Source organism: Gouania willdenowi, chromosome 6 (genome assembly GCF_900634775.1).
Source record: "Gouania willdenowi chromosome 6, fGouWil2.1, whole genome shotgun sequence".
NCBI lineage: Eukaryota > Metazoa > Chordata > Actinopteri > Blenniiformes > Gobiesocidae > Gouania > Gouania willdenowi.
Genome location: NC_041049.1, coordinates 25,538,487 through 25,560,729, shown reverse-complemented (window position 1 = coordinate 25,560,729; position 22,243 = coordinate 25,538,487). Strand labels below are relative to the sequence as shown.

General features: G+C 40.2%; 1 protein-coding gene across 2 annotated transcripts in view; it reads right to left on the bottom strand.

Annotated features, from left to right (window-relative positions):
• ttll12 (tubulin tyrosine ligase-like family, member 12) overlaps positions 1 to 8,958 on the bottom strand; it is a 61,418-nt gene extending 52,460 nt beyond the window's left edge. For both annotated transcript variants that reach the window (XR_003674400.1, XM_028451798.1), the window contains exons 1-2: positions 8,761 to 8,958; positions 4,331 to 4,464 (exon numbers count right to left, since the gene is read on the bottom strand). Coding sequence is in view for 1 of the 2 variants with exons in the window: in XM_028451798.1 (XP_028307599.1) it covers positions 4,331 to 4,464; positions 8,761 to 8,904 (278 nt within the window). In the remaining variant the exon portion in view is untranslated. The remainder of the gene's footprint in view (positions 1 to 4,330; positions 4,465 to 8,760) is intronic.
• Between the last annotated feature and the right edge of the window lie 13,285 nt (positions 8,959 to 22,243).

The window sequence follows — 22,243 nt, the reverse complement described above, 5'->3', positions numbered from 1 at the left end:
ATTCTAAAGTTTAGAATTATCTGGCTCGTTTTCCTTCCTTTATGTTCACAGCATAACCTTATATTTAGTTCTAAAAAAATTTATTTACAGCTACTTTTATTGATTATTGTTACACATCATCCTGCATGTGGATTATATACAGTATAAATGTGTAGATTTAACCAACTGTTAGAGAACTTATTTTATTAAATACTGTAAGGGCAAAATTAGTTAATTATGTTTACAAATACATTTACTCACGTTTACTCATATTTACTTATATATATTACTCATATTTACTTATATATATTACTCATATTTACAAACGTATTTACTCATATATATTACTCATATTTACTTATATATATTACTCATATTTACAAACGTATTTACTCATATTTACTTATATATATTACTCATATTTACAAATGTATTTACTTATATATATTACTCATATTTACAAATGTATTTACTCAGACTTTATTCTTTTTAGGGCCTTAAGTTGTGACTTTCCATTTCTGCTGTCTCATGCCTCCTCCTCTAATGTCCTGTCCCACGGGAAACTGGCCTCTTCCTCCTGCTCCTTTCTCTTCTCCTTCCTTCTTATCTCTGGTAGGGGGAGGGGGGTGGAAGGGGGAGAGGGACAGTGGGGTAGTAATGTGTAATGTGTTAGAACTGTTGACCAGTCTGTTTTGAACCTCCGGCCGGAGCGTTACTTATTTTTGCCATCCTCTTTGTACTCCTTTTTAATTTAGTTTAGAATAAAATCATTTTTTATTAATTAATCACCTCTTCAGTCTGAGCTTCATCATTTATCATTGCAGAGGGTGTTTACAAGCCAAAGACGAGGTAATCGCAAATTTCACCGTAACAATACAAAGTAAACGACATGCAAACAGAAAAACAAAGGTAGAAATAGTGTATTTAAATTGTGAAATTAGTGAGTTGTTAAAGTGCTGAGGTGCAGTGGAGGGTCTTCTTCTGCAGAGACGTGATGATGAGGGGTTCGAGTAAAACCAAGAATTCCAAGGTATTTTTGAGGGTATAAACATGCATATGAACACTACTGGTATATTAACCCATATAAACCATTTTGAGAACAGGACACGTGTAAATTTCTGAGCAATTCATTATAGTTGTGCAGGACTCTCAGGCACTCCACATACTGAAAATTGGTATTGCCACATGTGCACTAACACGACACGACCTAAGAAGAAAATTAAAATAAAATTTAAAAAAAAAAAAAAAATCGTTGCAAGATTTTGCAGTCTTGTTCCAGGTTCTGGTGTCATAATATTCCTATCCTTGTACTCCAATGTTTAAATTAGAAGTGTGACAATATCACGATATTTTTCCGCACAATCGATTATCGATATGCTAAGTAACAATTTTTTTCTTTAATTTTTTTTCCCCCCAAAACATTCTATGCTTTTTCACTAAAATGTGCAGGTAGGTCTTCACAGAAATTCTGTCGCCATTTGTTGAAGGAACCAATATATTGTTTACTGGAATATTGCACTATAATGGTGTCACTGGTAAGAAAGACCCTATTTTTTGTTTACAGAAAGCACTATTGGAGATACTTATTCATTTACATTGGTATGTTGACACTTATTTACAGAAATGTAAAATAGTGTCACTGTTCGTAGGACACTTTCAATTTATTGTCTTTCAGAGATATAAAATAAAAATTATATTTTTTCACTTAATCTTTTTTTTCTTGTCATAGATTATGATAGATTGATTTCTGACCAATATATCGACAATCGCAGTATCGTCATATCGTGAGATAATTGTTATCGTGAGCCTTGTATCGCGTATCGTGAGGTACCCAGAGGTTCCCACTCCTAGTTTAAATGTTGTTTTGTTTTTCATGTTGCACTTTATTTCTGGCTTATTGATTTTTGTTTGGCAAATTTTTACCCTTTCTTTCAGACATTTCATTTATTTGGGCCTGTATTTGTGATAGGTTTTTGGTTACATTTGGATAAATAAATGAATACACTACACTTTGCTCCCCTAGACACTTTGTTTGTTGTGATTCTACAGAGTTTGAGTATGTGTCCCAGAACACTGACTGACACACACACACACACACACACACACACACACACACACACACACACACACACACACACACACACACACACACACACACACACACACACACACACACACACACACACACACACACACACACACACACACACACACACACACACACACACACACACACACACACACACACACACACACACACACACAATATTATACACTTGCAGCAGTAAAATGTCCCATTTCCATATTTTTTAGTTTATATGGGTCAATATACCAGTAATGTGTGTTTATATGTCTATTTATACCCTCGGAAATAACCGGACCCGATGATGAGCTGTTACACTACGTTACTGTCCCGCTGTCGGCTGAGTAAAGAGAAGTCCTGACGGTCACGTTGTCCTCTGCCTCCATGAGTTCTCTGTGGTCAGGTAACACCAACTCTGAACTTTTCATCGGTTAACGAGCACTTCTGAAATTGCTATCATTGCGGAATGCGGATGTTTGTGTGCCGTAAAGTGTCGCGCGGAACCAACGTCATCACATTTTGCGCGTGGGTCGAGTTGTCTGTGTGCATGCGCGGTCCTCCGCACGCTGTTTGAACCACCTCTTCCAGCAGGACCATTGGGCCAATACCCCCCCCCCGGCGGTGCAGTTCACACCTACGCAGACCAGACAATGGCCCCCCATGGTTTCAGACATGCACAGAGCTGGTTAGGAACGGCCCTGGTTGCCAGTGTGAGTACACCCTATTTATTATTTTAAAAAGCTGGAGCTAACCTGCAGGTTGTGGAGGTAATTAGGTTTAAACAAATCAGAGTTCCTTTTACTTACTGGTAAATCAAGTCCATAAAATAAAATAAACAACTTCTTGTTTGAAAAAATCTTTACCAGTTAAGAAATGTCTAAATGTTATCTAAATCACACAGTTGATATTAAATTAAAGAGGTTTACTGTTCACAATAAACACGAGTATCAGCAGAAAAACATATTTCAAAGCGGGTATGTCACTAACTCACTGATGAGTGCAGTGATAAACATGCTTTCAGACATAACAGAAAATCCATTTTCTTCCCGTTAATTTTTCACCATCACGGAAAATCGGAGGCCCTAGATATACACTGCAAACAAACATCTCTTTTTTTACCCCATCTTTCAAGGGGTGTCTGAAGCCTGATATCTGGTTTCGCGTAAAATTGACGCCGTAGATGCACGTCGCGCTCTACGTAGACCCCCTTCCCGTAACCTGACGTGCACCTCCCAAAAAATCCTGACGTGGAAGAGATTTAATCGGTCCACCATGTTTTTGCGGAACGATACAAGAGTTGTTTCTACAGTGGACTGAGTCAAAGAGAGAACCTCGATGGACTAATAAAAGTGCCAGAGTTTAATTATATCCTTTCATGGCTGCAGGACATGAAGCACCACCAAACGGAGTCAATCACAGACAAAAGGTGTGTGTTTACTGTTATTATCGCTACACTGCCTCATCCCTGTACCTACAGTGTGTTTGTGTGTGTGTTTCATGAACAGTAAACAATGACCAACATGCTGTGGAGGCTGCCAGAGAAGCAGACATGATATGTTTAAAACAAGTTTTACACGGCTGCCTCGCTCCCTACTCCCCAGGGCCATGGACCAGGTTACCTGGATGCGCTCTCTCCGCTATCCCTTGCCCCCGGCATGACTGTTGGCAGTCGAGAATCTGCTCGATACACTTTTATACTTTGTTTACGTGTTACATATCATTACATTGAAAAATTAAGTGCACATTTTGAAATCATTGTTTTAATGTTTGTGTCGAACATAACACACATGGTTAGGTACAGTAAAAATTCTAGAAATAAATTACATTTTAGGATGCTTAAAAATAAAATGTTTTGTGACCAGAAGATAAACAAGGGCTTTTTAATGCTGATTTGTAACACAAACACACAACCCCCTAACGGCATGGCGGCCAATCGCATATGATGCGTTCTCTCGACGCAGAACTACAGTTGGCCAACCTCTGCATCACGCTGGCGACGTAGGTCCTGGCGCAGAACCATATACTAGGCTTAAGGGTTAACTGTCAAATGTTAAATTGTATAAGCCTTTTTCTAACATTACCCTTTACATGTTGTATATGTTGTAAATTGATAGATTTTTCATGCATATTTTGTAATACATCCTGTAACTTTTCATACAGGGCACTGATGTGGATGAAGCAAGTGAGCTGTTGTAGTACTACTATAAAATGACAACAAAGCCATCTGTGGTTGGTACAAACAGGAATAGGTGGTTACAATGTCCTCACCTGGTTGGCTCAGAGGCCATCAATCCATTGTCCCGAGTCACCACTACTTTATTGATCACTGCTACACAACTGCCCTTAACCTCTTCCCCCTCCTGGAGCTGCATGATTCCAAAGACTTCACCTGCATCATAAATCTGTAACACAATAAAAGAACAAGAGACACTGAGGTTGGGATTGTGTGCATTGGATATTTCCATTCAAACGGCTCCAAGCTGCAACTCATTGTTCAAGATATTTGTCATTTACGAACCAAATACAGTGGATTTTAGCCTTCAATTAAATATTGCAACTTTGAGAAAAAAAATTTACAAGCGGAAGAAAGACAATAAAGGTAAATGATAAAAATGTGTGAATATTTTTTTTACATTTTGTTTCAGTGAGAAAAGTGTCCCCCCAGAACAGCTGGAGGAGGTGTGTGTGGATCGGGAGGTCTGGGCGTCTCTGCTGAGACTGTTGCCTCCGTGACCCGGCCCCGGATTAAAGCGGAAGAAGATGGATGGAATGTGTGAATTTCTGAAATTGTAGTACCATAATTCATAACTGCATCTTAAGCACTCTGTCCACTCAGTCTCACTTTATTACAGACGTGTTGCTATTCATGTGTCCGTCTCATTTTGGGTGCAGCCTTTTGTCCTGATGACTTTAGGGAACCCTGTGAAAGGGACTTGCTGTATGAATACATATTTACATTTGCTTTAGTGGTAAGCCTTTTTTTTTTAATTAATAAACTGTCATCAGATCAGCACACGGGTAAACAATCACACGTCAAACACAGGTGCACAGTGCCCTTTCTGCTCTGATCAGACAAGAAGACTGAAGCACAACACATTTTTTTTTTGTTTTTTTTTTTTTTGCAGCCAGCACTTACACAGCTATTGCTGGTCATAGAATCATGTTTAGGCATTAAATAAATTATATTTGATATTTAATCGTTATCATATATAAGTGCATTGCATTTTTTATTTATTTATTGTTTTAAACGGCATTGAAACTGACAATTGCTATTCTATGACACCGCGGTATACAGTATTACCGCCCAAGCCTACTACACATGCTCTGCTAAGAATGGCAATGTCATTCAAAAAACTGCTTCAGACCAGGTTAGCCATTCAACATCAGTTACCATGGTGTTTTACCCCAGTAACAAGTTAACCAGCATCATAGTACAGGACATAGGCTTAAAGGGCACAAGACATGATGCATGATTGCATTTTCCTGTTGCTTTTTCCACATTTCTGGTCTGGTTTTTGGAGCATGACTTTATAGGGGTTGTGATGAGAACCATGTGAGGCTTCCTTCAGCTTCACCTCAAGGTGACAACACCCGAGGAGTTAAATAGCATCATCATTACTCTCAGAAATGCCTCCATACTGTGTAGCAGCTCCTGTAAGTAGACTGTGAATGAAGTTTCCTTATTTACACAAAGCTGATAGCTTCTACAGCCAAGCGCAGACAGCAGGGCTGCTTTCTCATCACATTGGGTTCATATTACAGTGCTGGACCAGCCCAAACCCAACACAGTTCAAATAAGTTTTTTCTCATACCTTTGACACATTGTGTGACATTTTTATTAAACAACTTAAATTAAGGGTGCATGGGGCTTTACTCTGATCTGATCGGCTATATTGGACTAGCCGATACTTTGCATTTTACGCAATTATTGTAATCGGCTGTAATGAATAGAATCCTTTATTGTCATTGTAAAGTACAACAAAATTGCACATGACCCTCCCAACAACATTCAAGTAGTGTCTTAATTCGCCGATCCGAAGTCATAGCCTGCTGTTCGTGTCATGTCCGTTTTACCTCAGGTGTGCGCTTTTTTTTTACTAAGCATTTATTTAATGTCTATATTTGTACATTGAACAGTTCATCTTTTAAATTGAGGTGTTTTAGTTTTTTCCATAGTTTTGTTGACCTGTTTTTAAATTATTAAGATTACGTTCAAAATAAAAGTACTGTATTTAAAATTGACCTTTTTTTCTTCTGGTCCTTATTTTGAATTAATAATTATTGATATCAACTAATATGAAACACTTTTCAGGCATATCGCCCAGCTTGTGGAAAGTGTGTTGCCAGGTTGGAAGGTATTAAGCAACCAAGGAGCACTCTGCCATACTACTGAGGAGACAGGAGTCGTCTCCTTCCTCTAGTTTTTTTTTGATAAGGCTGAAAAAATCCTTCAAACTGAATGTCTGTCTGCAACTCATACTTCAATTCATCTCAACATGAAGGAGAACTATTTTTGAACTAAAGTTCTCCACAAATCTAACTATTGGGTGCGTCAGTGGCATCGCTGAGAAGTCCTCAACTGACGTCACAGACTGGTGATTTCAGTAGCGGTGCTCAGTGGAAGTGGAAATACGATAGACTGGCGATAAGCCACGCCCACTGTGGCATGGTAATAAGGCCGTTTCGGCTCACTTCCTCGGTTTACCGAACCAATCAGGTGACACCAAGCAGTGTCACAACAAACATGGCGCCCACCACGGAGAAGCCATTCGGACCTGCTGCTCTGTTTTAAAAGACCAGGTTTTATCGTTGAAACCACAACAAGAAGATGCTTTAAAACTGTATGTCTGTGCCGTACTACATGCCATTTTCCGCTGGCGGCTCCGGTTAGGGAAAATCCTCTACGCTTGTCGCGCTATTGTCATCAGGTCCGCTATCATTTGATTGGTTACTCTGCACTTGTTTGTCCCGCCCCCAGAACACAGTGCTTCCAGACTAATCGCCTGTATTAAACATTGAATAATACAAGATTAGGATGGATTCCAGGCTGGAAAAGCAATGCTAATACTGCAGCTCGTGGACCCCCTGCTGTTACCTCTAGCCACACCACGGTAGGCTACCAAAATTCAATTTGAATTGGAAAATGAAAACGCATTAGCAGAAAGGCTAATGCATTGAAGGTTGTAGGTGCCTTATTTGACTCAAATGAAATTGGTATTAAATAATCAAAATTGCATTTTCTTCTTCAACACTGCTCGATTTGTGACAACTAAAGAAAGCAAAGAGGTCATTGCTTTTTCGTTTTCATGCCCCGCCCTCCACGAAAAGCGTAACAATTTAATTTTACTTCTCAATCCCACACGGTGCAGGACTGACGTCAGTGGCCGCCCTTCTTCAGGGTTGGTTGAGCTCACCTGCACCAAACATGGCACTCCTTGGTAGAAGGCATTTACCAAAATAAAACTGGTAAATGCTTTAGGACCAACGCCGTGTGTGTGGCTGGGTAGGTGGGTGATTACAGAGGAGCATTTAAAAACCCTTGTTTATCTTCTGGTCACAGAAAACAATGTTTGTTTTTATAGCCTTTCTGCTAATGCAGTGGTTCCCAAACTGTGGTACGTGGACCTCTAGGGGTACTTAAAAACCTCTCTGGAGGTACACTGATTTGTCGATCATTTTAACATTATAGATTCTTTTTTTTTTTTTTCTTACACGCGCACACAGACTTTTTTCTAATCTACCAATAACAATATGTGGCACAACTATTTAAAATACACCAAGAGGTGATGGTCAAATTCTAAAACAAGCAAAACATCAGAAATAATTGAATAAAAAGGCCAAAATTCAAGGTTAATGTTAGACTAGACACAGGAAAGTTTAGATGAGCCTACAGACAGAAATAAACAATGTAGAACATGAGCTAAGGGGTACTTGTGATAAGAAATAAAGGCTAAGGAAACATAAAGTCTGGGAAACACTGTTCCATTTCAAATTGAATTTTGGGCCATCTTTTGAAATTAAAACTTAATTTAAATTCAGTCAAAAAACTGTTGCATGGAATGCTGCATGGGTTTGTTGAGTTAGGAAGTTGCTTGAAAAAACGTGTTGACTCCCTGGTGCTCTTCAGTTCTGCCATGGTTTTTATGATTAAATAGCCCTCATAGAATAAAGGCTTTTTTAACTACAGTCTGAGTACCTCAGATCTTTTTGAAACTTAATGTAAACGCCTTAATCATTTTTAATTAAGTTACAAAATGAGCAGCCTTGAAGAAGAAAATGAAAATGCTGTTTGGATCATTTATTATTCATTTTATTTACGAGTTAAAAAATGCAGCTATATTCTGAAAATGAAAAAGCATTTCTGTTCATCCATTTTAAATTGAATTGGTATAGTAATGCTTCCATATGTTCTACTCATTTGGAATTAACAGACATTTATTTAATAATTAATAATTTAATTAATTTAGTTAATTAAATATGTACTTTAATTTCTTATTGTTGTGATCATTGAGAGAAAAAAAAAGAAAACACCCCGCATTTGTCATAAATGTAATTTGAGCCGAATAAAGTGAGATAACACTTGTGTCGGGTTAATTAAACTTTTTGAGGCGCTCATGGCAGCATAATGGGGTTGTGACAGGGAATCCTAAAAGTCACTGTCTTTTAAATGTAGTTATAAATGCCTCTCGTCAACGCACCTCATTGGTGATTTTGTGAAAGAGGCTCTTCCAGTACAGCTGAGGAATGCCAGAGGAGTGCAGCGCTGCGGCGTGAAGCGCCTCGAAGCCTCGGTAACACTCATCTTCCGGCTCTCCGCTCCCGGTCACCGGTTTGGATGACATCACTGTGGAGGAGTAGGCGCACGTGGAAGGAATGGGACCAACACGGAAGAAGATTGTCTGATAAGCAGCGGTGCATTGTGGGAAGAAATGTGGAAGTTTTATTGTACCATCACACCATAGATATAAAGGCTAGATGTTTCGTCCGCGCTGTCAACCACTGGCGTTGCACGTCCGCACTGGCGGCCATCTTGTCACGGTAGGCTAGCTCACCCATAATATTGTGTAGTAGTGGTGCATGTTCTTTTTAAACAACAATAACTTACTCAATTTTATACCGATTTTCAAACGGTTTAGTTTGTTATAAAGGTCAGAGGTGTAGTTACAACACTGCACTTATGGATAATTATATTACACTTACTGTCAATAGTTTTGGATGACCTACCTATTTAATTCAAAATATTGTTTCACAGTAAGTAATATTTTATAAATGTGACATTTATGTGCAATAAAAAAAAATACGTACAAGATTTCCCTTTACAGATACACATCAAGAAATACTGCATATTGAAATCCCAGAACTAGACTACTGTGGAGGTATACACATTGAGGACAGAGATAAGAAATGACCCCCCAAAAAAACATAGTGGAATCAATATATAATATTTATTACATAAGGATACTTAAAGAATAACCACATTAAAATAGTTATGAAAAGGTATCCAAAAGAAACATTCAGTGATTGATTAAACAATCAGCCCCACTGTTCCTTTGTAACAGGACCTGTATTGTAAATACTTCCACTAAGTAACTAATGATTATCCTAAATATAGTCATAGTATTGTAATATCTTACATGTGAAAGGTGATCCCATGGGCTCTGATTCCAACAGAATGACAAAAGTCAGGAATCTTCACTTCAATCTTCACTCAGCAATTTGCTAAAGGAAACATATGTTTTTAACAAACCTTTTTAACAAGTTAAATCTGGTGGTTTCAGCCCTACACAACTATGATGCATGATTAAGTCGTTTTTTGAGGAGAGAAGCTGCATTTTTAACATTTGAAAACATCCTGAATTGTAGCCATGTTAACAACGTTTGTAAGAAAGCAAACCGTATGCAAATCCGTCGAGGTTTTAGCGAGATAAAAGTATTTACGTTCGGCAGATCATTCACCTTCCCTATGGTTCCACAGACTCCGTCAGAGAGCTGCCCGGGGCAAGATGGCCGCCGGTGATGCATCTAGCCTTTGTTCGTCTATGGGTCACATTGTGTTGCCAGGTTGGATGGATGTCCGCCTAATTGAGCTTCTTTTGAGCACGTTGGTGTTTTTACAAAATGCTATCGGGTGGGTTGCAGGGCCGGGGAAGTGGTGCGCACCCCCTAGTGGCGAGAAGAAGAAGAAGAAACTGGTTGTTTTATTATACATCATGGACTTCTGCACATTACTTATGCTTCGTGCACTGCTGATTAATCAATAATTCTGTTTTCCTTTCTAGAGACAATTACAGAATAAATGCCATAGACAATATTTACTATATATGGACACAAAATAAAATTGAGAGGAGAACAAAAAAGAAAATAAAAAAAAAATAAATAATAATAATAATAATAATAATAATAATAATAATAATAATAATAATAATAATAATAATAATAATAATAATGTAGCCAATTAAAAATGTTTTGCACAATTTACAAATTCCTTATGAATATTTTGGGAAATTATTTTGACACACGTAGGCTATTATGTGTATTTTGAACTCAAGGAAGGCCGTTGCACAGGCCAAATCAACACAGGTTCACCTTCACAGAAGTTATTTTTCAATTTTTTTTAATTTAGTGTTTGTGTAGCATGCACAGTTCTTTATTTTACTTTATGCAAGCCAACCAAATACATTGTGCTCTTTTTCTTTTTTCTTCCTCGAGGTGCTTTGTTGAAGTTTTTTGGACAAAATAACAGACATGGACTTCCCCAAAGTTCAGAAAACCCACCTCGGGAGATTCACCAAAGAAAATTACAAAATGACAATGAGAATTGGTTAGTGTATTCTTATTTTCCACTTCAATTCCTTGTTTTGTTGTTGTTTTTTGCTTGGTTGCATTTTTATCATAATTAAAATTTTGCACATTTCAGTTGTGTTTGTTTTTCTGGCATTTACTGTATATATTGTGTGTAAAGTTTGCATTTAGTTTATACAGTTATGTAGTTTGTTTTATATGTTAATTATTTAATAAAGTATTTCTTGACTGATCCGTCATCCTGGACTTCATTCATTATCATTCTGGGACCAGGAGGCCCCATAGTCCTTCTTGCCTAGGGCCACCAGGGGGTCTAGAAACGCCCCTGTCCACATCCACAGGTCATCCTGTGGCGGTATGGACTGTGGCTGGGGTTCAAACTCCTCAGCAGTTGGTCTCTCCTCCCCGACCATCACACTCCCCGAGACAAGTCTAGAGGTACCTGATCTGTAAGCAAATCCCAGATTTGTCTGTTTTTCCTCTCCACAGATTGACGTGCACACGAATCCATTCACCTTTGACCTGCTGTGAAGTCGATAGCACCGCATGGCTTGGTCCTGCCATTATTAGAAAAGAAAAGTGTATAATAAACCTTTCCAAAATATATAGTTGTTTTATTGCAAAACACCACCACCACCAGTGCCTTGTGCATGGCGATGAGACGCCGAGATACGAGTTTTGAACGAGGTCCTTATGTCCCTCCATTTGTGTTTTAACTCCGCTACAGAACGAGTGCAACTTCCCCCGGCTGCTAAATTTTGTACTAATTTTCTTCAGATCAAAGCTTTTCCCCCGAGGGTCTACCTTAAGCGCTCCCTGGCCAAAAAAAATGAAAAAAATTGTCACAAGTGAAACTCATTGATTTTGATAAAGTGATCTGCAAGCCGTGTGTGCATCCGCAGCACCTGCTTGCAGTCCTGATGGAAAAGCAAAAGTGCACGCTCCGTTTGTACAAGTGAAACAAGGAAGCCAGAAATATACACATCACATCTCTATGACAACACACACGCTTCAAATTAAAAGTGAACTTTATCATTTTCATTAATTTCATTGACAATTACAAGCCTTGGGAAAACTCCTTGTTCTGTGATTTCTAGATTCTGCCTTCTTTCCTTCAGCAGGCCTTCATTCACAGACTACGCGCTTTTTGGCGCCTTACGCGCAGTGGACCGGAAAATACGCATAGGAGAGACGCGGGTAACGGCAGGCGCGCAAAACAAATGCTCAAGTTTAGAATGGAGAATAGAGCCTATAGTGCATTAGACCTGATACCATCCATCCTTAGCTGCTATGCTTAGCTGTATTACTTATTTCCAACCTGTGTCCACTCAACAAGGGCAAACAGTGATGATCACAACCTGTTTCTCTGGTATTCAGATGCTAGGTTAGCACTGAGCTAAACCCTCCCCCTGTTCTTTAGACCAAATTTGACAGGGTGGCGTTCACCAGTCCTGATGAAAAGGAACTAAAACAAAAATATTCTAATATATCTATTTTTTTCTCCTAAATGCTGTTTCATGTAAACAAAGATTTTATCTAATAATTACACTATTGTGCAAAGAATTACAAAAATAATCCTAAAACAGCTTCTTCCACATCATTTATGTGACCATGTCAGCCCCTTTTCCTTATTTGTTTGTTGGTAAATTGTAGCACTGCTGGTGTTATACATATGGAAACCTTGTGTTTTGGTATCAAAGTCTCAAATTATGTATTATTCAATGTGAGAATGTCAGAAATATTAAATGGACTTGATGTTTAATCGTCAATACAGTGAAAGAACTGATAACAGAGTTTAAACAGCAGATTAAATCAAACACTTAGTGTGAACAAACAAACATTTCAACACAAATTGTATGCTGATAGTTTTATTTCAGCCCTTAATGATTGTTCCCATGAAGAAAGCATTTTAAGAAAGCATTAGAAACTCAGCCCTGCTACCTTTACTAAAAGAGTCAAATGTAGAAGTTAGAAGTAACCAACGCTCCTTTGAAGGAATGTTTGATCTTCATTAATTCATCATCTAATTCCATCGCTAAAAGGCAAAACATCAAATATGTTGGTTAACAAATGTATTCGAACACTAACCATCTTTTTGTTTTGTTTAGGAGATTAGCTAAATGACAGAAACAAAGATATTTACCAATGCTGTGATTTAACCTCACAGCGGGTGGTGGTCTGATAAGTTTGTTAAGATCTGCATGTTTGATGTAAAATCCACTAAAGATTCACCCAGACTTTAATCAACATTTTAAAGGTTTGTCGCCAAGACCAAGGGACTGGTTTAAGGTGGTGGGAGTGTTTCTATCTTTCTGCCACAGGGTGGAAGGGTTGGTTCAGGAGTGGTTGGTTGTGGCACTTCAGGCCATTTCCAGATTTTTATTTCGGGGTCTGAAAAGAACAGCATAACAGACCAGTGTAAACTACCAGCAGAGTATGGAGCAGCATTAGTTTGTGTGCCAAAGGTCTTACGGGGAGGAGGTCTTTTGTTGCAGAGATTGGAGTTGCAGCACTTAACGGTCGCCACAAACACCTGAGAGTCCACGTTGATGGCCAAGGTCCCGTTTCCTCCCAAACTCACACAGTATGAAGGTGATGCGCAAGACATGTTGTAGGATTTCTCCTGCTTTCCATGTTTGATTTCTGTAAGGTATAAAGTGGATTAACATGCAAAGCCAAGCCAGACACTGTTTGTCTATCAAAGGAAAAGAAGAGAAGCAGACAGTACCAACAATAGAGGCGCTCATGCATATCTGCCCATGATGACAAAATTGTGGTTTTGAGCAGTTTTTCTCTTTACAAGTGTAACACTTCAACCTTTTTTCTTTTCTTTTCTATGCTTCAATGTCTGGGGAAAAGGAAGCATTAGATTTGCATTAGTATCAGTGTGAAAGACTACATTATCAATCAATTAATACAATGCAAAGAACAGGTTTTGGTGCTAAAACAGAATCAGTTATTCTACTTTCTCTCAGTTTTTACAACATGTTTATTTGTCATCATTAGCATTATTACTTCTAAGTGGACACCTGAATGTTTTTAAATATAATATTAGACAATGTGAACTGAACTAAATCGGATTGAGTGAGGATGTTGTTACCTGTGCAGAAAAGCATCACGAGGACGCTCATGCAGAGGATTCTGATCATCATGATGAACAGGTCGGTGCTGAGGATTGGTTCTTCGAGATGTTGTTGTCCAGCTGGATGACTTCCACCGTTTGCTCTGTGTTTTAAATCTTTCAGATGACCTCACAGTCTGGGTGTCACCTTTCTCTGGGTTTTTGGGGATTTGACATTTCTTCTTCCTCCCATCGTTTCTCTGTTGTTGTTTTTACCATTTATGGTAAAAATGTTTTCTAAGATAAAGAATGGGTGGAGATGAGTCCCAGAGAAAGTTAGATGTCAGTCCTTTTGCTGCTGTATCAAAGAGCAGCTTTAGAGAGTCCATCACTAGTGTCTAAGATTATTACATGGTTTGAAAACACGTGCTTGATCACTCTGACACTGTTTGTAACTCTTACCTCATTTATATCCATGAAACAAATGGTGGTGTCCCCCAATCCAGATAGAAAACTTCTTCTGGTCCATATCTGGCCCACATACTGCATGGAATGATGGCACTAGGGTGCGCCGCTCCAAAACTTGGCCATAACCAAGCCATCACATTTCCAAACCTAACAAAGAACAGACCAAATAAATATGGCACCTTATAAATGGGTGACTTTTGGCTCACATTCAGATTAGTCGATGCTAACGTTTCAAAAATCAGCCAAGACCCAAATAAAATGTGTTTCAAGATAACTGGCCCACTTTTGCAGCATCATATGTGGGCCATATTAGGCTCATATCCTTTTTGTACGAGCCAGAAGAATGACAAAATTTCCAGATCATTTGCAGAATGTGGCCCAGATCCGTATGGTATCTGGTCATCAATTTTAGGTCAATTTTTCTTCCACCTGCAGATGTGGTCAGCTCTGATAGTTTGATACAATTCACTGATCATTAATTAGCCCTAAAATTAACAGGATTTATGACACAATGTTTAAGGACACATCAGTAGCTGTGTTTCATATAAATCATATTTACCTGTTTGCCTAGTTTCTCTGCACAGTTCCACATTCACTTTGATTGACAGTCTCAACCTATTGGCTGGGCGCACTCAGCGATCGTTTCCATTTGTATAGGGGTCTATAGGACGAAGGAGGGACTTATATACATTAATGTATATGAATGACAACCGGCAGTAGACCATAATGAAAGACTAGTTCGGTTTTTTTTCCGCATTTCAAAAGAATGATACATAAACATAGATTATCATAAACTCCGGATATCAGCTTTAACTGGCTCCTTTCAGTGGAGTGGATTGATCTAAAACCAGATTGATATTTATCATAAATATCATGCTGTTCCATGTATGAGGTTAGCTGCTTAGCAACCATTTTCTCCATGATTTTAGACATGAAGGGAAGCTTAGATATGGGCCGGTAGTTTATAGGCTCCCCCGGATCAAGATTGGGTTTTTTAAGAATGGGATTTATTATCACATGTTTAAAAAAGCTGGGGACTGAGCCAGATAAAAGTGAGAGGTTTATCAATTTTACCACCCAAGGACCAACAACATCAAAAACAATTAAAAGCAGAGAAATAGGAACAATGTCTACAGTGCTCGATGAGGGTTTCATCTTTCCTACTAAAACTTGAACATACTGTAGGCTGACAGGAGTAAAGGAGGACCATGAGCTCACAGGGGCTACTGTAGTGCACAAGCTAACCAATGGAGGAGTGATGCTAGCCTGATGTCTTGTACTTTATTTACAAAAAAATTAAAAAAAATTGCTACAGTCCTCCTGTGTGTGTACAGGCACATGGGACGGTGAGGGTGCAACAAGATTTTCAAAAGTATTGAACAAAACCTTGGGGTTTCTCTTATTTTGCAAAACAAGATTAGTAAAATAAGCAGAGCGGGCATGCTTTATTAATTCATTTAGCTCCATTATCTTTTCTTTTAAATGGAGTCTGTGCACCTCTAGTTTAGTGGTTTTCCACAACCGTTCCACTTTTCGACTGCTTCTCCTAAAGCTAAAAATAGCTTCATTCATCCACGGACAAGGTTTCTTATTAGAGCCTGGAGTGTTTTTAGCTGGCGCTACTGTGTCCAAAACAGACAGACAATGGCTATTGAAGTTTGTCATAAAAGTGTCAACATCATCACAACTAGCAAATGTAATTGGATCGAAAGAGGCAGAAAATCCACTGATTGCTGTTTCATTAAGAATGCGTCTCTGCTTTCTCACATTAGAAATAGTCTGTACCAGTGTAATTGACAGATTAAATATGATACAGCAATGGTCACTTATTTGTATGTCTTCAATACCTAGATGGTCAATCATTAAACCAAAAGAAAAGACCAAATCTAAAGTATGACCTTTAGTGTGTGTTGGACCTGACACATGTTGCACAAAGTGAAAAGAGTCCATTAGAGACATCAGCTCAGCTGCCATAGGACAGGAGGAATAATCAACATGCAGATTAAAATCACCAAGGATTAATACACTCTCCAGTTTAACAATAGATGACATAAACTCAGAGAATTCATCTAGGAATAAACGAGCATTACCAGGAGGTCGGTAGATTAAAACACAGTAAAAAGAGCGTTCATTTCCAACCTTACACATCTGGAGCTCGAAGGAGTTGAACGTGTTCATGTCAAACAGTCTGCAGCTGAAAGTGTCCCGGTATACGAGCGCTAATCCTCCTCCACGTTGTGTAAGCCGTGGAGTTCCAAACACTGAGCAGTCCGTAGGCCACAGGTCATTAAGATGAACGTAGTCCTCTTCCCGTTGCCATGTTTCCGTAATGTACATCAGATCCAACCCGCGGGACATAAAAAGGTCCTTCAGGAGGTGAGATTTGTTGGCTAGCGATCTAGCATTCTGCAAGCCGAGGCGTAGAGTCACTTCCTCGTCGGCCTGTGGAGAGCTGCAGCGCAGCGGACGAAGCCACCCGTGATCCACACCCCGATGCCGGTGACGGCATCTGCGGAGCGGCGGTTCGAGCGGCAGGTGACGCAAGCCGGAGACCAGACGCACTGGAGCCACGGGCTGAATCCATCATAATCCATATGTTAACTGGCGTCCAGGATCAGTCCCAGGGTTTGACCTCCAGAACGCCTTTATCCTCAACAGGACTCCACCACGTTTACCCCGTTTTTTCGCACGCTTCCTCCGGAGGACAGGTGAGCGCAGCAGGAAGTCAGGTACTGACGCCAAGTGAGGAGGAAGTCTGGACGTTTGATCCTCAGAGTTGAAGCCCAGACGTACCTCATGTGAACGATTAAGATTAATAAGTGTCTGACGGTCATAAACTATCAACGCAGCAATGTTTTGGCACAGAAAACCAATCAGTGCGGCTAAAAACAAAAGTTCCAGCAGAGCGGGCAGACGGCAGCCGGTACATGCTGGTGCCATCTTGAAATGTCTGCATTTGAGAACAAGTTCACTGATCTGGTTGCTTAAACCCGGCCACCATACTGCCTGACGGGCGCGCTCTTTGCATTTTACCACCCCCTGGTGACCCTCGTGTATCTTGTCCAAAACTTAATTTCTAATGTTTGCAGGGATGACCAACCTTGTGCCTTTCAGGAGTAGTCCATTGTGCACAGTCAAGAGGGCTCTCTCAGGCCAGTAGTGCTTCACCGCCCCCCTGTAGCTGGTTACAATCCGGCCAGCCTTCCGCGCGGTGCTTCATGACTTGGGAGCAGACGCTGTCGGAAAGCAGCTGCTCTTGAAGATCTGCCAAGTATTTGCTGCTCGCAGGAAGACCCTCTTGCACAGACTCAACATAAATGTTAGTGTTTTCCATAAGATCAGCGTCTGTGTGAAAAACACTGTGAGCGGTAAGCGTGAGGGTGTGTCAGCTATGGTGAGACTTTTGCCAGGGATGTGCTTTATAGTGTATGCGTACCTCATTAGGCGCATGCGAAATCTCTGAATCCTTGGTGAAAGTGCATCCAAAGCTTGTCCTCCCAGTAGACTCACTAGTGGCTTGTGGTCAGTTTCAAGTTCAAAGTGCAGGCCAAGAATAAAGTCATTAAACCTCTCACATGCCCAGGTGAGAGCCAGCGCTTCCTTTTCTAGCTGTGCGTAGCACTGCTCTGTCGGTGTCAGTGATCCGGAAGTGAAAGCAACAGGTGACCACAGATCTCCCTCCTGCTGTAGCATGACCGCCCCCAGCCCATTTGAAGAGGCATCTTCAGAGATCTTCTGTGGTTTGTTCGTATCATAGAGCTGTAGCACGGCAGCAGAGGACAATTCTTGTTTGAGGTTGTGAAACGCCTCATGTTGATCTTGCCCCCAATACCACATGTTCTTGATTGAAAGCAAGTCTCTTAATGGTTTGTCTTTTTCTGACAGGTTCGGAATAAACTTCCCAAGTTGGTTCATCATTCTGAGAAAGCTCCTGAGCTCACTCACGTTGCTTGCCTCCTTCATGTCCTGAACAGCTTGGGTTTTTTCAGGATCAGGACTCATTCCTCCTGCTGAGACAATAAATCCAAGGAATGTGAATTTTCTTTTACCAAACTCACATTTTGACATGTTTAATGTAACACCTGCTTTCTCCGCTCGCTCCAGGGTGGCATGCAGTCTTTTGTCATGGTGCTCCATGGTGGATCCCCAGACCAGGATATTGTTCATGTGACAGACGACTCCCTCGAGACCCACTGTAACCTCTGTCACCATCATATTTTGGAAATGTTCGGGTGCACTGGAAATATCAAACAGTTGAAGTGGTATCTCCCAAATGGCGCAATAAAAGTGGTGAGGGGGGCCGACTCTTTGGACAGTGGTATTTGCCAAAAGCCCATGTTGGCATCACGCTTTGAAAAGTACTGAGTGCCTGTAAGCATGTCTGGCGTTTGCTCCACAGAGGGGACGATGCATCTTTCACGACACACTGACTCGTTTAAGGGTGTCATGTCCACACTTTTTGTTTGTCCTTTTTGGGAGCCACAACCATGCCACAGCACCAATCTGTTGGCTCCTCAACACGACTAAGAACTCCCAACCTTTCCATCCTCTCCAGGTCCTCTTTGACTTTGCCCATGAGCGGCAGTGGCACACACCTTGGCACCTTGAGTGAAAAGGGCTTTGCATCAGGTTTTAATTTTATCGTGTATGGCTTCTGAATGAGCCCAAGACCATTGCATAACCTGGGATACACTTTACTCACTGTCTCTTGGTTTATACTATAAACTCTGGTGATTAGTTTCAGTCTCACAGAAGCTGTTCTGCTTAGTATTGCCACATGTAAGTTCCTGACTACATAGATTTTCTCAATCGTGCTTCTGTCGCCATGTATAAGAGTCTCTGTGGTGGACCCTAACACATGCAGTGCAGATCCACCTGGGCCATACAGTGGTTTTTGTGCTTTCTCCAACTATTCATTTTTGCCTTTGCAGTTTTCGAATGTCTGTTCAGAAATAGCTGTGACATCCGTCCCGGAATCTAGCTTGAAAGTCACTTTGTTTCCTCTCACAGTTATGTCTGCTAGCCATGGTTCTTCTCCAAAATCCATTTCACCCAGAAAAAGTCCATCTGCATTTTTGGCGACCTCATTTATTTTATTTATTTATTCAGTTTATTTCCGACATGGTTACATTCACTTTTTTTTTTTTTTTCTTTTTTTGTACATGCCGAAAAAGGAGACGAGAGAAGCAGTTTGCTTATCCGGGTCCCGTCCCCTGTTTTACCTTCGCAAATTTACATGGGTTTACATGTCTCTCTGGTCAAACATTCTTGATTTCTTCTGAACGTCCATCTGTAGTCAGTGTTGTCCTCTCTATCTTTGTTTGTGTTGGCCTTGTTCCCTGCCAGACGTTGTTAGCATTCCTCCAGTTCAAGAATAGTTCCTCTTTCGAAGGTGTTTGGAAGGTTTTTCCCTTTTCATCCACAATGTCACCTTGTTTTGTCTCTACATCAAGGGTAATCCAGCTGTTGTTAGTTCCATTGGCAGTGTTGTATCCTCCACTGTCTGATGATGGGATCAGATCCAACTTGTATAAACACATCACTACATCCCAGTTCACAAGCAAGGCAGTATTTTAATGTAATATATCTTAGTTCATAAGCGTGTTTCTAACTGCTGTTGTTAGTTTTATTGGCAGTGTTGTATTTTCCACTGTTAGATTTAACTTGTATAAACACATTATTATATCCCAGCTCATAAGCAAGGCAGTAATTTCATTGTATAAAAAAAAACGTGTTTCTAACTGCACATATGACAATAAACACTTTGAATTTAAATTTAATGTAATCCTTAATCACCCCACCACCTAGCAATTGAAATGAATAAATGACAGACCTTTTTTACTCTTGGTTTCACATTTAAATCGGTCTCCGTAAAATAATCACAGTCTGAGTTTTGTTTCCAGTGTTTATATAGATCTGGGTCCATATCCATGATTACCATCAGTAGTGTTGTTGTTTAGGTGGATCCTTCGTATTTTCCCAAGTTGTCCATCGTTTTGATGAGAACTGGTTTTCCGTCCTCTTCTTCCAGGATGTAAATCCTGCAGTTTTTTGACCAAGTCTTCACAATCTTTCCTTCTTTTTTTATTTGGCGTGCCTTCCATGCAATGCTTGCATTTTGTTTCGTCAGGTTTTCATTGATGTACACCTTCGTTCCCTTGAGTTTATTTCTTTGCTTGAGTATTTCTCCTTTGAATTTTATATTCGTGAAGGTTATTTTTACAGCTCTGGTATCATTTCTCTTTGGCAGGAGATGGCAGGAGTTGATGTTGTCAGGGTTCAGGACAATGTCCTTCGACTTCAGGAAGTCAATGACCTGTTGTTCAATCGATTTTGTTTCTTCGTCACTCCTGGGTTTTATCTTTAGGCCTGTGATGATGACATCTTTCTCTCTTTCCTTTTGTTCCAGCTGTTCAACCCTCGCGTTCAACAATTTTATCTCTTCAGCATTTCTTTCATTCTTTTCTTTCAGTACCTTTGTTTCGCTTTGTAGTCTTTCCAGTGAGTTTTCCAGCGTCTTTTCCAACGACTTTATCTCGGCAGATAGGTTTTGTAGACCCTCGCGTATCATCTCCTTGACCTCTTCCAAACCCGAATTGGGTTCTGAAGGGCCTCCCTGCGGTTTTTTCACCATTTTCCTTCAGTCTTGGGCCCAGTTTTTCAGGCTGTTCAGGCTGTTCAGCTATAGCCAGCTGTAGCCAAGGTCGTGTTATCGGAGCAAACGAAAACACGTCTGCTCTCTCCAAAGACCAGAGAATAATGCCATCTGGAAAAGATGGCATTATTATTCACAGTTGGGTTCGACATACAGACCCTGCTATAGTGCCGGGCATTGTACTGCTGCATGAGCTGGTGCTTTGCCACACTTGGAACATGTCTTACTGTCCTGTTTTGTCTGTTGAGGCTTTGGGGACCTGAACTGTTTTTGTTCTTTGTTTTTGAACCTGTTCAGTTTGATTTCTTTGACGTGAACTGGCACTGGCTTCCCATCTTAAGTCAGTCTGTTGTCATTTTATTTCCTCAGATTGTTTAGCCATTGCAATAGCTTTACCCAGTGTAAGATTTTTTTGTCAAGCTGCATTCTTTCTGACAGTGATGAATCTTTCAGCCCCACTACAATCCTATCTCTCAGTAGGTCTTCATGAAGTGCACCATTCTCGCAGTTTTCTGCTAGTGCATAGAGTGCTGTTATAAACGCATCCACTGGTTTTGATGGCTGTTGCACTCTCTTGTTAAATTTAACCCGTTCTTAAATCACATTCTTTCTTGTAACAAAATGTCCATCAAAAGCTGTTTTAACGGCATCGTATTGCTGGTGCTGAAAACTTGTTAGCTCGAGCCCTCTTAGCACGTCGTCAGCCTCATCTCCCATGCAATAAACCAGCGTATTCACTTGATTTGCATCTGTAGAGTTGTTCAGGTTACTTGCCAGTCTAAAACGCTCAAAACGTCTTATCCATTCTTGGGGTTTTGCAAAGTCGAATGGCTCCAGTACTTTAATGGTAAAGGTAGCCGCCGCCATTACCGGACCTGTAGGCATGGCCCCTCGGACTGCTGCTCCTGCTACCGAAACAGTCGTTGCCGCTTCCTCTTGGTCGTCCATTGTCGCTAGCCTGTTGCAAAGCTGACTTTTATCTCCTCAAAGCACTCCAACATCTGACACCATGTTGTGTTGGTTTCTTTTACAAATAAAGACCACTGCTTTGGGTGAACACAAAGCCTTTTTTAGTATGATTGCTGCCACACACAAAACCTTCTTCACTGGTGTTCTTTCAGTACCCACGTATCCTCGATGCATGGTCTGCCCCTAGTGGTAACACACGTAACATTCTGGGTAACACTACATTTAC